We start from the raw sequence: 18,224 nt of genomic DNA, 5'->3' as shown, positions 1-18,224 counted from the left end.
TATGGATTATTCTCTTGAAGGTTATCTATTTTTCTCTTATATTTCTCTATTTGGTAGTCATAGATAGTGCCAGTGAATTTTCTGATTTTTTTTTTTTTTTTTTTTTTTCCTTTTGGAAGTTTTAATATCTGAAATTTTTTAGCAATATCTAAATCTATTAGTTAGATTTTTTGCAAGCCGTTGCTTGTTCAAGCAATGGCTTATTTATCAAATTGTAACTCAAAAGGACAGGAGCAATTCATGTAACAGTATAGTTTCATAATCAATTTAAGATTTTATAAAATTATTTTAGTTTATTATAAATAAGTAGGTTCTCGTGCATTGCATGAGTTTCCAACTAGTTGTATTATATACTGTAGGTTAATTTTAATTTAACAGTTTTATTATAATCATGATAGAATAACCGTCTTTTTTGGATTGTGCAATTGCAAACTGCAAAGCCTATTGATATGCTCCCTTATGGCTACTATGTAACTTTTTAAATTTTATTCATTTATTCTGAAACTGGCAAATGTTTAACTTAAAAAAACACCTAAACAACATTAGCAAATAAATTCGAACAATAATATAGTAAATTTGAACATTTTTTTTGGAAACTAATGAAGCTATCCACACAAAACATACACATATAATTGTTGGTGTATTAATTTTCAAAAAGTACTTGATAGCAAATTAAGTAGCTGAAAAAGTCCTATAAAAAATGTAGCTAAAAAAGTCCTATAAAAGAAAGTAGCTAAAAAAGATGGTAGTGATTTCATCACAAGTTCTAGACTATACCATTTTCTGTAGTAATATAAATTATCTTCTTTCTCTTTTTCTATTTTTTTTTTTGTTGGCAATAATTTTACATTATCTTTATATATTAAAAGAATATAGAAAGTTAGTTATTACTTTTTTGACTTTCAATTAAGAGGATTCCAAAAGTTAGTTCTTGTTTCTTTTTATTTTTTATTTTTTTATTTAAAATTTTCAAAAATATCCTTAATTAACTTATCATTATTCCTTAAATATAAGAAATGATGTTAAAACTGTAAATCGACAAAAGTTAAAAACAACATTTAGATCCCACAAACTCCAAATCCATAAATATTCATTCAGTTTCTTCTTCTTCATTCTTTCATCCTATTTCTAACCGACACTTTTTTTTTCGTACTCACTGTTTCATATACTGAATTCTTCACAATGGTTAGACATTTTCCTGTCAAAATTGGTAAGCCTTTGAACATAATTTATATAGGTCTTTCTCAATTTAATTATATTGTGTATCGTATTTTTTCAACTACATATATTGTGAATTGAAAACTCTATAACCTTTTGTGATGCGTGAACTATATTAATGGTGTTATAGAAAATTTGGTTATGAATGGAAAATTATGACATTAAACAAAAAAAAGGAGCCCTATTGCATGCGCGAAGCGCATGTGATGAGGCTAGTACTTATTATATTCATACAAGAAAAAATAATAGTGTAAAGAAATCTTAAAGAAGTCAATCCTACACCAATGGAAAAAACACTAGTGCATTGCTCCATATAGTCTGGGGTTTTAGCGACCATCAATTTCAGAAATTGATACTTCATTTATAGAAGTTAACATGTCTCTAATATTGTTAGTACTTGTTGAAATAAATGCTGGTTGTTTTGGAGAAGGAAGAGGTGTGTCATTACCCAACATGAAAACAATTGTTAACATGGTTGGCCGATCTCTTGCATGTTCTTGCACGCATAAAAGCCCAATTTGAATGCATCTCAAAACTTCATTAGCAGGGTATGTCTCACCTAGTGATGCATCCACAATTTCCATGGCTTTTCCTTCTCTCCATAGGTCCCAAACCTGCAAACAACATATTCATCATATTAGGCTAAATAATATAAGTCTAATTTTGTAGTCATTGTTTGCACATGTACTTACATGTTCAATCAAATATGGGGAGAGACCATCATGGTAACAAGTACCATTCTTTTTACCAGCAATTATCTCTAATAGTAACACTCCGAAGCTATATACATCAGACTTTATTGAAAATACTCCTTGCATTGCATACTCTGGTGACATATAACCACTGTTGGAGAACAATGAAAAGGAAACCCATTAAGCCTTGTACATTATTTAAAGGAAAAAAAAAGAAAAAATCAAAGATGGCCCTTTGGGCACTAACAAAGCATATAATATTTGAAGTAACACATGATGAAAAATGGCGTAAAGATATCTCATGATGATATTTTGCAATCGCAGTTTGGAAAATTTGGAAGTTAACAAGGATCAAGGAGATGATGTTAGTGTCTGTTTGAAAACAACTTATTTAGTTGAAACTGAATTTTTTTTTGCTGAAAGTATTGTAGATAAAGTTAAAAGGTATTTGAAATAGTACAGTGAGACTCATGAATAGTATCAAAGAGTGCAATGGGACCCATGAATAATAGCAAAAATAAGTTGAATAGTAAAAAAAGTTGACTTTTTAAGCATTGCCAAACACGCACTTAATCTGTAGTCGAAGTTAAAGAGAAAAATTAGCAAGCCAATATATCTAAAAGATAATGTCCCTTCTTTCTTAATAAAAAAAGAAAAAAAGAAAAAAAGATAATGTCCCTTGTTTAAGGCTAATTTGTTAATCAAGTACGTATTTAGTGGAGGAGTTATTGGTGTTAATTTGTTGTGAACATAGTATTTTTCTTCAATTTTAGTACATTCTATGGTAATTCTCCGAGAAATCTGCGGCGAATTGGGGTCCAGCGAAAATTAAAAAGACAATGTCTATCTTTAGTGGCAGCTAAAATGTTAAAAATAAATTTGGAAAGCAACAGTTCACTTGATTTCCTTATACATATTTCTCTTATTAGCATTTTAGTTGACTTAGGAATCTTATTTGAATTTGAATTCTTAACTAAGATTAGATTGATTTCCTTTCCATGTTTATTTTTATCATTATTATCATTCTTTTGCTCCAAGATTGCAGTAGGTGGGCTTTTATTATAAAATGGTGTGCACTCATTCGCATTAGTTCATCCAAAGTTCCTTACCTTATGCACGAATTATTGAATAAGCCATCTTCCTATCAAGGTTACGAGTCAACTGAGCATCTCAGAAGCGGGACCTTAAAAAAAATAGAATCTTTTATATTATACCTTTTGTATTACACCTTTGAAAATCTCTAGATTTTCATCAAGAGTTGCTATAGCACTCTTTTATTTCCTTCTCTTGGTCTTGATCATGGCTAGACAACCCATAGATCAGAGTAGAGTCGTATATTGACTCTTGTTTCACAATTCATTCCGTTGCATCTTTGTGCCAAAACTGTAGGCTTAACTAGCCCCGTGTCAAAAAAGAATAATAAAGATATTCTTGAAATATTTTTTAGAAAGACCTGAAATTTTTAATCTTCTTTAGATATGAAATGGTAGCCAAGTAATTGGATAGAAAATATAAATATGTCTTTGTTTTCTAGCTCACTTACTATGTTCCAACAACGCGATTTGTATTCACTTCAATTTGGTCACCTCCAACAATTCTAGCCATACCAAAATCTGAAATTTTTGGATTCAAAGTATTGTCGAGTAGAATATTGCTGGCCTTTAAATCTCTATGGATAATTCTTAATCTTGAGTCTTGATGAAGATATAATATCCCTCTAGCAATTCCACAAATAATCTCAAATCGCTTTCCCCAATCTAAACATAACCTTTTTGTTTCATCTGAATAAAGGGATTTGGATTAGATTGAATTCATGCTTAATTACATGCTTATATATATATATATATATATATATATATAGGGTCCGGTTAATGTGTGCCCTAAGGGCATACATTAAACCATTCATTTTTGAAAACATTTTCTGAAAATTGAAAAAGTTGTCAGTACTTTTTTAATTTTCGAGAAAATATTTCCAAAAGTGATTAATTATTGTGTGCTCTTAGGGCACACATTAGCAAAATCCATATATATATATATATATATATGTATATCAACTATTAGGAATTGATATGTTTGTATCTAGAGGACCACTTTCTAGTGATGATGAGCAAATTTTATGCAAAAGGAGGACATACCAAAAATGAAAGAGTCTAAGCTTTTATTAGGCAAGTACATATCTCAACTATTAGGAATTGATATGTTTTTAATTGGAAGACCACTTTCTAGTGATGATGAGCGAATTTTATGTGAAAAGAGAACATACCAAAAATAAAAGAGTCTAAGCTTTTATTAGGCAAGTACTCATAGACTAACATCTTCTCTTCTCCTTGAATGCAACAACCTAAGATTCTCACGAGGTTCCTATGTTGGAGTTTAGCAATAAGTGCAACTTCATTTTTGAACTCTTCCACTCCTTGTCCTGAGTATTTTGATAGTCTTTTTATTGCTATTTCCATTCTGTTTTGTAGCAAACCCTGAAAATAAAGCCCAAATTTCATGTTGTCAAAGTGCATAATTGTTGAGAGAAATTCAACTTAGTGAATTATTTGGGCAAGCCCAATTTCACCTAACAAATTCATGATCAATGAATGCCTTTAAACATTTAGGATGGAATTTATGATGCATTAACACACTTGAAATAAGATTAAGCCATTTTTGGGATTTTTTTTAGAAGACTACCTTATAAACCGAGCCAAAACCACCTTTGCCAAGCTCATTAGCAGCAGAGAAGTTATCTGTGGCTGCAATGATGGTCCTTAGGTCAAATACTGGAAAACTTGAATTTCTTTTAGATCCATCGAATTCTCTTCTACTTGGAGAGTCTTCGAAGTTATTGGAGTCAGAGCTTTGCCTCTTCCCTGTCATAAAACAGGGAACAAATGAAGTTAACATATTTGTCCACTAATGAATTCCCTCGTAAAAGCCCCTTTTAACTAAACTGAGAAGATACACTAAGGTATTGTTCGGTTGGAAAGAATTTTGATTCTTGAGTTTAAACTTTTGGCATGCTTGGATTTTTTATAAAGGAAATACTTAGGACCTACACCCTTTACCTTTTGATAGTTCTTCTCCCTTCTTTACTCACACTCCCTCTCTCTCTGTTTCCTCTCTTTTTCCTAGTTTTTTCCAACCAACCTCTACTTGTTTGCCTTCCCTCTCCTTATATAGTCTCTCCTTAGTGGGGTTCTAATCATTATTTTTTCACCAATTTTCATGCATTTCCACTTTTGCCAAAATCCCAAAAAACCATTATGCCTTTTGAGGATTCTCTTGAAACTTGCTCTAGATGCCAAATACCGTTCGGTAGCGAGCTCCCTAAAGGCACTAACAACTCTTGGCAATTGACTTTAGTTTAATCATTTCTTCATCGATTTCCCACCACCTCATCAGTTGGTAGTGGGCCGAACACTATGGGATTCCCTCGAATGATAATTTCTAAGTCCTAATACACGTATCGTCGGGTTGGGCTCACTTTAACCGGTTTAAGGTCCACTTCCATCTTATGGATTGGCTTTGGCTACTTAGGCTAATCTTGAGCCTTAGTTAAGTGGGCCAGTACTGATTCTTTAGGCACCCCCCGCAATAGCCCCCCACGATCCTATTTTCATGAAGTAGGGATAGGATTGGGGATTCCTGCATCGGCGCTCGGCTAAGCTTTCAAAAAAGACGTTTGTACCTCGAGAAGAAAAAAATGTCACTCTATTAATATAGCAGACATGACAACTTGCTCTTTATGAACACGTGGCAGCATCTGGTACATCGAACGGTCGAGATGATCTGACGCTTCGATTACTGAGGCACACGTGAGTAGAAACAACAGTAAGTATTGATTAGTTGTTTGCAGTTACATTAAATGACATTTTTCCCTACAAATACTGTCATCCTTCTCATTTATAACTTTCTTTAGTTTCTTTCAAATTCATAATCCTTCTTATTCTTTTTTCCCGAGCCTTTAAATCTCTCCTGAGACCATCCCTATCATCAAGAAGTTACTCAGTAACTCTTCTTTCTCCTATTTCTTTCATTCTCGATCTTCCATAGTTATCTTAATAGGAAAAGATGGGTTTTTCATACCTTTTAAACACAGATTTAGACATAGAATCCTTTAAGACTGGGTTTAATATCCCTTGTGATATGAATATATCATATTGTCATGGGGGAGATATAAAAGACCAAAGATTGCCTCATGTGGTCTTTTTTCCTTTAATGTTAATACTAGAGGGTGGGGTTAGATTTCTAGTGGATCCCTTTTAACTTAGAACTCTCAATTTTTATGGGCTTAGCCTCAACCAATGTCTACCCAACTTTTATAGGGTAGTAAACTGTGTGGGGTGTCTTAATTGACTATACGGCCTAAACCTTACACATCATGACATTAACTTCCTTTATGCTATTTGGGGAAGCCTAAGGAACGAGTATTACCTTCAAATCCAAAATACCATGGTTAGGTTGATATCTTGTCTCCCCCCGACTCTAATAGGAACTCCGTAGGGGAGTTTGTGACAGTGAGTGGGAACTGTCTTAACGGAGAAGTCACTTGTTTGACCTCTCCCCGCTAGATAGGTCGGTACCCTCTTTTCTGATTCTTTAGTATGACCCTGCAATGTGCATTTTTACTTTAAGTTTTCTTTTATCCTTTTTTTTTTTTTTTTTTTGGTGTTCGTACGTTTGATCTGTTACTATTGCCATATATATTTTTGTTAACTTTATTCGTTGTTTCTCATTGTAGACTCTAAAAGGTTCCAACCTGACTTGAGTGTTGTACGAGTTCGGGAGTTGAACTTTGTCTTGCACTCGGAAATTTTTGTGCACTACGACGGGCAACTGAGGCTTTCACTTGATTCTTGGTTGCGTGCCTTTGTACACTGGCTACCAAGACTCTTTGGGAGCTTTAATAGTCGGAAGCCCCCTTTTGTCCTATCTTGACAGTTGGTTGCCAGAATTTCTGCCGCATGGGGTTTCTAGTGGTGAAGCTAGACACCAAGGGCCTAGAATAGTCTGAGAAAGCTCACTTGAACCAGTTTGTGATGATTTAGCTGACACGGTTTTTCATGGTCGTGCGGTGCATATTTCAGTCGAAGCCCTTATTGCAGACGCTTTAGTTCCCACTAATACGATCGCAGGGATGGTTCAACAGTGGAATTTGGCTCTCGAACGTTGGTTCCCAAGAGCACAGTTGGTTGGGGGACATGTTGCCCCTCAACCGACTCCTCAGCAAGCCAAACCCCCCCTGTGCCACATCAACGTAGGAAGAGGAAAAGGGTAGCCAACGACCCTACTACTAAGTCTGGTATCCCTCCTACCGACCAAGCCCCCACTACTACATTGGGTGCTGTAGTGACTCCATAGTTTGAGGAAACCCCCCAAGGGGTTAGGCCCACTGGTCTACTTGCTATGATCGGATCTAATTTGGTCTCCACTTCTGGATGAGAGTGCAACTTTCAACTGGGAGACAAAGTTCTGCCCACTGTCTCCTATGTTTGGACTTGGAGGAATGGCCTTGGGGGACAAGTCTCCAATAGCCTTGGTAAGGCTTTACTGTTGCTTGCCAACCTCGACCATTACAAGGATTGTCGGGACAAAGATATCGTCCTGAAGCTGAAGTAGCACACTATAGTTGTGAATATACCTACTCCCAATCGTTATCTTATTATTATTATATCTTCACATTCTCCAATTTTATAAGTGTTAAAACTCGGATCACACTGACTTCCCCTATCATCTCTATTACCATCCTAGGCTGCCCAACTAACCCATGTTGTGGACGGTCGGTTAAAGGGCATGATGGAGGAAGCTGACAAGGAGAAGGCTTTAAAGCAAGTTGCCGAGGCCAGCTTGAGCAAGAAAACCCTAGAGCTGAACATGGCAGAGCAAAGGGCAACCACCTCTGAAAAGGCTCGAGAGCTGGCTGAGTAGAAGGTTGAGGACTTGCAGGGAAAGCTCGACGAGGCTGAAGTCAAACTTGCCAAAGTTTCGAGCATTGTCTTTGCTCGTGACAAAGAACTTACGAACTTAAAAGAGACAATGAAGAATTGCAAGCAAGTCTTTTATAACATAGGATTCAAGGATGCTGAAAACTTGGTAGGGGCAGTTGTCTTTCAGGCTTGAAAATTTAGGTTTGCGGAAGGTTGGATGGCAGTAGTGAACACGATCGGTCTCCCTGACACCTCCCCTTTTAGAGATGCCATCAAATTCCCTGACTCTCCCATAGAAGTCCAAGCTGATGATTAATCCGAGGATGCTGATGAAGAAGAGGGGGGGGGGGGGATAACCTCGACATGAGGGAGTTGTCCCAACAAATTGATTCTCACGTGGTGATGATTGATGAGGAGAACCCGACAACTACCACTCCCACTGAGACGCAAGGCGCTCCCCAATCTACCCTTGGTTCAGTCCCTTCAATTGCCCGTGAAGTTCCCACAACCACCTGACTTGTTGAACCATTTTGTACTTATTCTTTCTTATTTCTTTTAGGGCTAGTCAAACTTTTTTGTATCTAGCCAAGTGATATTTTATTCGTGTATTAAACTTTATTTAGTTTATTTAATATTGAATGTTTGAATTTCTTTAGTTAAATTGTTTGCTTATTGCTCCATTTTATTTCTATATAATATTCAATCTGCTCTTCACATTGTTGTAATGCTCCAATTAGAACGTGATTGCATGGCCGAACCCTTTTCATACATATGATTTATTATTTTTAAGTGGAGTCATAATATCACACTTCAAAAAATCCCAAGTGTGAATGATTGGTAACACATATGCAACATTTTTCCATTCCATGCCCGATAGGTTGATTTATTATAGTCCCTTGGACTATAGGTTCACATAATGAGCTATTTCAACTGATGCCCTCCTTATTAAGATAGTCTTTGTTTCTAGGGAAAAGTTTGTTAATTTTGTTTTTTTTTACTAGTTGGTGAATAGGTTCAGATCAAGGCAGGGTTCTTATCCTTAGAATATTTTACTAAGGTTTTCACTTGGTCGATGATTGGAGTCAGACTGAGGCCAGGTTTTAGTCCTTAGGAAAATTCATTAAGGTTTCCACCTGGTCGGTGATCAGAATTAGGCCGAGGCCACAAAATGTTCGATAGGCCCACAAAATGTTCGGCAATTCCTTGGCCCAATTTCCTTTCGCCCTTGCCAGCCTTTTCTTCAAACCATTCACTATTGTCTTATTCGTTGCTTTTGCCTGTCCATTACTCTGGGGATAAGCTGGTGACGAATACCTGTTAATTTTTCCTAGATTACTACAGTACTCCCGAAAGGCTTTACTCTCAAATTGCAGTCCATTATCCAAAATTAGCACCTGGGGTACCCCGAACCTTATGACGATGTTTTTCCACACAAATTTTTTCACATCCACATCCCTAATGTTTGCCAAAGCTTCGGCTTCCACCCATTTTGTGACATAATTGGTAGCAACCAACACAAATCTCTTGTTTCTCGTTGCTCGAGGGAATGGTCCAATTATATCCAGACCCCATTATGCGAAGGGCTAATAGCTAGTGACCGGGTTCAGATTTTCACCCGGTTGATGAATGATTGGGGCATGTCTCTGGCATTGGTCACATGCGACCTACTACATACTTGGCCACCAAAACCCCTGAGTTATAGCTTGGTGAGATAGAGACCTTCCTCCCAAATGTCCACCACATATCCCTTCATACTGCTCAACTAGAAGTTTGGTGACTTTGTTCGGATGGAGACATAAGAAATAAGGACCTCCAAATGAACGTCAATATAACTTTTTGTCCTTGAAAAGATAGAAATGAGCCGACGTTCTCCATACTTTCTCTAACTCTTTTGAATCAGTCGACAAAGATCCATTAGATAAGAAAGAAATATAAGGATCTAACTAGCTTGGTTCAAGCATCGTAGTTGAGGCTACAATCACACGATGCTTTATACTTGGTTGCTCCAATAACTCTATAGAGATCATTCGGGGAATACATTCACCTGACGATGAAGCCAAAGTAGCCAATGAATCAACATGACTATTTTGACTTCTCGGTATCTTGACCATACTTACTTTTTGAAAAGTCGCTTGTAAGGCCCTAAACAACTTTAAGTACTGCTGCATATGGGCATCCTTTGTCTCAAAGCTCCCCTCAATTTGACTTACCACCAATTTTGAGTCAGAGAATACCTCAACTTCCTCAACACTAAGCTTTTGAACCACCCTGAGACTAGCAATGAGAGCTCCATACTCAACTTTGTTGTTTGAAGCATAGAAACCCAATCTTAGTGATTTTTCCAATCGTAACCATTCGGGAGATATCATTACAACCCCGATCCTAGATCCTCTTATATTAGACGCACTGTCCACATCCATTTGTCATTTCTTAACCATAACCTGGCATATCCCAATGGGAACTCTTGGTTCGGTGGTGAATTCGGCTACAAAGTCTACTAACACCTGACCCTTTAATAGAATTCCTCAGCTTGTACCATACGTCAAACGACCTAAGTCTTGTTCCCCATTTAGCTATCCTTCTAGTGAAATCTGACCTTCTCAAAAGTGACTATAGGGGGTACTCGGTTACCACCCATATCGTATGGGCTTGAAAATAATGTGGCAGCTTCCTTGTAGCATACACCAACACTATTGCCATTTTTTCTAATGGAAAATACCAAGTTTCTACATCCACCAATGTTTTGTTGAGATAATACACTGGTCTTTGGATCCCCTCTTAATGTCTTTGCAATACTGAGCTTACCACATGGTCGGTAACTGCTAAGTACATATACAAATCTTCTTCGGGCTTAGGTCGAGATAAAACAGGTGGGCTAGCCAAATAAGGCTTTAGGTTTCTGAACGCTATATCACATTCCTCCGTCTACTGAAAACCCTTCCACTTCTGCAACAATTGAAAGAACGGTCTACACCTATTCCCTGACCTTGAAACGAACCTATTCAAGGCGGCAATCATCCTAGTGAGTTTTTGCACTTTTTTAGGGTTAGTGGGTGGTTTAAGTTGTTGAATTGCCATAATCTGATTGGGGTTGACTTCTATTCCTCTCATAGTTATCATGTAACCTAAAAACTTACTTGAAACTACACTGAAGGCACATTTGTCTGCATTGAGGCGTAACTTGTGTTGCCTCAATATTTCGAAAACTTCTACCAGATTAGGAACGTGCTCTTCGTTTCTTCTACTCTTCACCACCATGTCGTCAATGTAAACTTCTACTGTTTCACCGATTTGCTCCTTGAACATTCGAGTAACCATTCGTTGGTATGTAGCCGTTGCATTCTTTAACCCAAAAGGCATTACTGTGTAATGGTAATTACCCTCAGGCGTAATGAAAGAGGTTTTCTCCTGATCCTCAGGTGCTAAAGCAATCTGATGATAACCTTGAAAGGCTTCTAAAAAGCTTATTCTCTGGTGTTTGGCTATAGCATCTACCAATTGATCTATCTTCGGTATAAGGAACGGGTCCTTCGAGCATGCTCGGTTGAGATTAGTAAAATCAACACAAACTCTCCATTTCCCAATTTTCTTCTTCACCACCATTGTATTAGATAACCACTCGGGGAAAAACTCCTCCTTGATGTCCCTCGCCTGCTTTAATCTCTTCAGTTCCTCCTTTATTGCTTCCACGTGTGGTTTTGCCGATCTCTATGGTTTCTGTTTTTTTGAAAGAGGATCTACATTTAATCGATGTGTAATGAAAGTCAGGTCCACCTTGGGTACTTTGTACAGATTCCATGCAAACACATTCAAGTTTTGTATTAATGACAGAAGAACTTCTACCCGATCTTCTACTTGTAGACTTTTCCCCATCTGAAAGTACTTGTTAGTATAAGGCAATATTCGCACTTGAACTAATTCCTCCGCACTGTTTACCCTTGATAGGCTCTCGGTGCCCTGTAATTACTATAACTACTCTGTTTCAACTTGCTCCTTCTGCTTAATGTCATGATTTATCGCGGCCACCAAGCACTGTCTTGCTACCTTTTGGTCGGCTTAGACCACAACAACCCCATCTTCAAGGGAATTTGATCTTCTGGTGCAATTCAGAAGGCATCGTATGGTGAAAATCACAGTGTATGGTGAAAAGACATTAACCACTATGAAATTTATCTTAACTTCCTTTCCCTTTGTTACAATCGAGAGTTTTATCTGCCCCTTGGGCATTACTACTTTCTCATCAAATCCTACTAGTGGTGTGTCATACTTACTCAAATCCTTTGGTTTCAACCTTAGCCCTTTATATAGATTGGGGTACATGATCTCAGCCCTACTTCCTTGATCTATCATGACTCTCTTCACTAAGAATCCACTAATCCATAAAGTCAGCACCAAGGCATCATCATGTGGCTGGGACGTTCCTTCCAAATTTGTTTTACCAAAAATGATCGGGACCAAAGTCCTCCTAAGCTTTTTCTCAAGTAGGTCTGTGGCCTCTGCCTCAAGTGGGGTCACTACACTCAATATGCCCCTCTGACGGCTCACACTTACTCCAATGGAAGTTGCATGAATGACTTCAATAATTCCCAGGGGTGGGGGAAGTATGTTGTTACTTCGGATTCTTGAGCCCTAGCCTGCACTTATCCCTCCTTGGCTGACTAGAAATTCCTTTGAATGCCCCGCCTTTACAAGCTGCTCTAAGTGGTCCTTCAACACACAGCACTGCTCAGTAGTATGACCTTTCTCTAAGTACAATACAAGCTTTGATTCCTTCTAGCTGGGTCCCTACCAATCTTCCTCGGCCGTCGAAAGTAAGGTTCATTCTTGATGCACTTGAGGATTTTATAGAGTGAATCCTTAAATGTCACATTAACTCCCTCGGTTTGCTGTGTCAAGTCCATACTCACAACCCTTGGCTCACTCCTAGTTCTTTGCTGAAACCTCTTGGGATGATAATCTCTGTTGTATTGTGAAGAGGCTGGCCCTTTGCCTTTGCCCTATAGCTTTTTGTCTTCCAATCTCTTATACTCCTCTCCTTCTCATATGCTGGTGCATTTTCTCAAAGGGACGCATAGTTAGAGAATCCCTCAATTTCGACTTTTAAGGGAGCCCAAGCCAGAAGGTACTGGTAGCTACTTGCTCATTCCACCCTCCTATCTTGTTATATAACTCCTAGTACCTATTTGCATAAGATCGGAGGGTTTCCCCACTCCTCATCCTCATGGACAACAATGCATCGATCGGTTGAGGAATCTTGTTGCACGTTATGAATTGTGCCCCTGCATCAACTCCTAGAAATTTGTGAATAGAGCCTTTTCTTAAACCATTAAACCACTTCATTGTCGTTGGCCTGAGGCTGGACGGGAACACATTGCACCTCAAACCATTGTTATGGGAATAAAGCGACATCGTTTGAATGTAGTGACTTACATGCTCCATTGGATCGATTTTTTCGTCATAAATGGTAAATGGAGGGCAGGTGAAATGCCTCGGCATTTTCGTAAGCTCTATTTCATAGGAAAAGGGTGAACGGGCAGCTCTCCTCAACACCCGGCTTATGGTGTCCAACGCGGCATTATGATGCCTGTGCCTATCATGATGGGGGGATTCATGATGATGCCCTATGGTTTCATGAGATCTGTCCCTCGATCGACGCGAACCACCACCATGAGATGATTCTACCCTTGTTTAATTGGGGTCATCAGACGAGTCCTCATGGTCCCTCCTACAACATTGACCTCTTAACTTAATCTCCAAGTCCTTGCTTTTGTAAATTCTTTAGCTCTCATTCCCGATCACTGTGACGAGATTGCTTGGGGATATAAGACACGTTTCATTCCCTTTGTGAAGACTCCTCATTAGAATCATGTCTAGTATGATACCCTTCTTGCATGTGCTGCTGTTCCCTTTTACGCTCCTTTTCTAACCTCCTACGGCCCCTTGATGAAGCCCTTGAATGATTTCCTCCAACTGAGCCTTCATCAGCATGCGGACCCTCCATATTTGGACGATATCAAGCTAGCTCAAAGCCTCTAGTTGAGCAGGATCCCCACAGACGACACCCATTGTGGTCTTTAAACCTATGAGAGCTAATGTCCTAGGCAAAGGATTTGGACCCTCAATTTATTTATTAGTGGCTTTCCTAACAATCCTACGGGAACGGCTTCAAACACAAACTAGATAGTCCAATTTGTATTTTTTTTGTAAATTTTTGGACCTACACCCCTTAACCTCTTGTAGTTCTTCTCCCTTCTTTACTCACACTCCCTTTCTCTCTGTTTCCTCTCTTTTTCCCAGTTTTTTCCAACCAACCTCTACTTGTCTGCCTTCCTTCTCCTTATATAGTCTCTCTTTAGTGGGGTTCTAATTATTATTGTTTCACTAATTTTCATGCATTTCCACTTTCGCCAAAATCCCAAGAAACCATTATGCCTTCTGAGGATTCTCTTGAAAGTTGTTCTAGACGTCAAATAGCGTTCGGTAGTGAGCTCCCCAAAGGCACTAACAACTCTCGGCAACCAACTTTAGTTTAATAATTTCTTCATCGATTTCCCACCACTTCATCAATCGGTAGTGGGCCAAACACTATGGGATTCCCTCAAACGATAATTTCTAAGTCCCAATACACGTATTGTCAGGCTGGGCTCATTCTGACCGGGTTTGAGGTCCACTTCCATCTTATGGGTTGGCTTTGGCTACTCAGGCTGATCTTGGGCTTTAGTTAAGTGGACTAGTACTGATTCTTTGGGCCCAAACCCCCCATATCTATAAATTAATTTTAATTATAAATTTCATTTTAATAGAGTTGTACATTTATTTTTGATTTTTTTTCACAAAAAATAATTTTTTTAACAATTGAAATATTATATGCCAAGAAAATCAAACAGATAAATATATATAGTATATAGAATTATTGACGTGGATGGTGGACAACCTCTATATATAAAGAAACAAAGAAATTAAAAGAAAATTTATATATATATTTTTAAAAAGTAATAGATAAGTATGTAGTACTTTGTTTTTTCTCAAAAAAAAAAAAAAAACTTTTTTTTAATACACGTATGTAGTACTTGGGCCCGTGATTACTTCTTCTTTTCATTTTTTATAAAACCTATGCTACCTCAAGTCCCCAACCTACAGGCCCACCCCAATTTGTAAATCAATCAATGACAGAATAGCTATACAATAAAACAAGTTCCAAGTAAAGATAAAATCCTTAAAAGACGTAATTTTTAAGTATTCTTGGAATTTGGAGGATAATGTTTCATTCTCTCACATTTATGGTATGATTTACTTATTAAATTTATAGTGGAGTTCACCATTAATGTAAGATGAGATAATACTTTTTTTTTTTTTTTTTAAGAATACTAAGTATTTTTTAACATACACAAACGGAGAGAGGGGTGAAGGTTTTTTAAAAAAAATTTCAGTGACGTATATCTAAAAAGGTCTGAGAATACTATTTCGCTGTATTCTAGAAATACCTAAAAGTTTTCCCTAAAACACAATGAGAAAGTAAAGCAAGAAACAAAGGTTTTAGAGGAGTTCCAAACTGGAAGAAGCGGACTCAATTCCTTGAAGAAGAAAATCTGAAGCCCATCGAAGAAACTTTACAAAAATCACTTTTCAGTAACATACAATTTTTTTTTTTTTGGAGGTTTGAGATTAAATGTTTTGTGTTTTGATTTTTGTTTTATTTTATTAAGAGATAGATTTTTCAGCTTATATGTGTGGGAGATTAATGAGTGCTATATTCTACAAATTTTGTTTCCAAGTTTTTCTTTGATAATGGAAATTACTATACTTTTTAGTGATGGCTAATTTTTGGGGTTCTATTGGTTAAAATTTTGGAGCCTTAAGCGGTTGTCTCACTTGCCTATTGCATTTAGACACCTAGGCTATATACCCATCCAAATTTTGTTTTCTTACCTTTATTTTATTTTATTTTATAATTTTCCAACCAAATATAGATTTATTCCTAGCAGATTATTAATTCATTATTTGTGAAATATTATGATTACGGCGAGCAGGTTTAGCAAATTGGGTTCAACAAGCAAACTGATACTGTATATAATATATATATATATATATATATATATATATATAGAGATGGGTTCAAGTTACACCTGGTGTAACTTTAAAAGAGTTACACATTTTCTAAACCATTGGATTTAAGTAGATCCAACAGTCAAAAAGGACACTCATTAATACTAATATTCTGATTTGTATCTCATTAATTATCCCTTATTTATTGCATTTTATATCTATCTCTAAACCTAAAAAAACACAAAAAAGTGTATGTCTCTCTCTAATTTTTTTTTTTCCCACCGTTTCTCCAAAAAAAAAAAAAAAAAAAATTCCTCCATTGCACGCCTCTCTGTCTCTTACTCCTTCACCGCTCTTCCACTTCCACCACCAGGTTGCCGACAAAAAAAGAAAAAAAAGAAAAAGAAAGAGACCAAACAATCCAGTTAAGTTATTGAAATAAAGAGGGATGGTTAGAGATTATGCTTGCCGATTGGTAAGAGACGATGGACGTGGCCTTGGGCAAGGAGTGAAGGATAATCGTCCTATGAATGTAGTCTTCCACATGCTTGTGGAATCCAACATTTCCACCACTCTAAGCTCGGTTTCCAATCCTTTTCCCTTGAGCCCCTCTCTTCTTTCTCATCGTGTTGGTGCTCATTTGAAAAAAAAAAAAAAAAATTTGAGAGTGCTCTGTTACGACTCACATCTGGGTAGTTGTCTAGTTGACACTAAGGCCAGTAGTCATACTATCAAAAAGAGAAAAAACTGTTCTATAAGGTCATGAGTTTCATATGTTGATAGCTGATAGAGTTACACAGAGGCATGGCAATTGACCTGATAGAGTTACACAGTTTCAGTAGTCGTACTTTCAAATTATTTTACCAACTGTACAACTTGTACATTGTCCATCAATCTGATTCCCTGATTGTTGGAGAAAAAAAAAATACTTAAAACAATCTAGGAAAATCATAGGTCAATCAAATTTAAAATTTGAAATTGTTGTTATGCTACTACTCTAAGGATTATAAGACTTATCTTTTTTGGTTTATAAGAAAATTCAATAAAATTGGAGTTGTCATTGAAATTCGATGGAAATTTCCAGTTTTGGTTGCCCATGAATGAAAGTGTTCAGCTTGGTTTTTTTTTTTTTTTTTTTGCTACTGGCAACCTGTTGAGGTGGAACAATGGTGGAGGAGCAATGGTGGAGAGAGAGAGAGAGAGAGAGAGAGAGAGAGAGAGAGAGGAGAGAGAGAGAGAGAGAGAGAGAGAGAGAGAGAGAGAGAGAGAGAGAGAGAGAGAGAGAGTCTTTTTTTTTTTTTTATTTTTTATTTTGAGAAGCAAGAGAGAGAGAGTCAGACGTTAAACATTTTTGGGTTTAGAATGTAATAAATGAGGGTAATTTATGAAATCCTAATAAGAATATTTGTAATAATGAGAGTTTTTTTTTTAATCGTTAGATCCACTTAAATCCAACGGTTTAAAAAAGGTGTAACTCTAAATAGTTACACTAGGTGTAACTTGAACCCATCTCATATATATATATAGCTTTTTTAGTTTTTTTTTTTAAATTATTTTTTATATAAAAGAAATTATATAAGAATGCAGAAATCTCATGTGAGAGACCATGAGGTTCGTTCAAGGCCGGCTTAAGGCCTAGGCAAGTTAGGCCTAGGCCTAAGGCCCCACCAAAAAACAAAATTTTTCTTGGGGAAAAAGGCTCCACTTTTCATAGTTAAAGGCCCAAATTTTTATAAAATTATATATATTTTCTAAAGGTTGTACATTTTTTATTTTATTAGTGATGTACAAATTTTACTATTGGTTTACAAATTGCCATGTTATTAATCACAAAAAATGTGATATAAACACTCATTAGTTAAATTGATGAAGTTCATCAATGAGAGACAATATCACATTATATTTTGAACATTTTATAGTGCTTTTAATTAGCGCATTTTTCTTTTTCATTTCTATTAAAACTCTTAAAGTAAAAGACCAATAGAACCTTAACTCAATTGAAACCCTAAAATATTTCAAAAAGATGTTGCAAATGTGTTTAATTATCAATTATAGATTAATCTCCCCTAATAGTTTGAGACTTTGATTTTTGTAAACTAATATCCTACAAAACCATACACCAAATAATATCTATCTCTCTCTCTCTTAAAATCAAAATATAAAATTACAAATTAGATTACAACTTTATTTAACTATGCATCGTCTTATATCCAAAATAAAGTATATTTTTCAATCGCAATATATTTTTATTCCTTTTTATTAATATTTATAATTCAACTATGATATTCAGTTCTCTATATGAAATTAACATTAGTCTAGTTGGTATTATTTATGTATTTAATGTATTAAATTA

At 36.4% G+C, this 18,224-nt stretch overlaps 1 protein-coding gene across 1 annotated transcript; it reads right to left on the bottom strand.

Moving 5' to 3' along the window:
- Window positions 1-1,544: 1,544 nt before the first annotated feature.
- LOC115964339 (G-type lectin S-receptor-like serine/threonine-protein kinase At1g11410) lies at window positions 1,545-10,245 on the bottom strand. The gene is made up of 6 exons (XM_031083673.1): window positions 9,870-10,245; window positions 4,590-4,768; window positions 4,174-4,384; window positions 3,454-3,691; window positions 1,911-2,061; window positions 1,545-1,832 (listed from the first exon to the last, which is right to left on the bottom strand). The coding sequence occupies exons 1-6, from the start codon at window positions 10,243-10,245 to the stop codon at window positions 1,545-1,547; spliced, it is 1,443 nt and encodes a 480-aa protein (XP_030939533.1).
- Window positions 10,246-18,224: the final 7,979 nt, after the last annotated feature.

Source organism: Quercus lobata, chromosome 10 (genome assembly GCF_001633185.2).
Source record: "Quercus lobata isolate SW786 chromosome 10, ValleyOak3.0 Primary Assembly, whole genome shotgun sequence".
NCBI lineage: Eukaryota > Viridiplantae > Streptophyta > Magnoliopsida > Fagales > Fagaceae > Quercus > Quercus lobata.
This window is presented reverse-complemented; position numbering and strand designations above follow the sequence as displayed.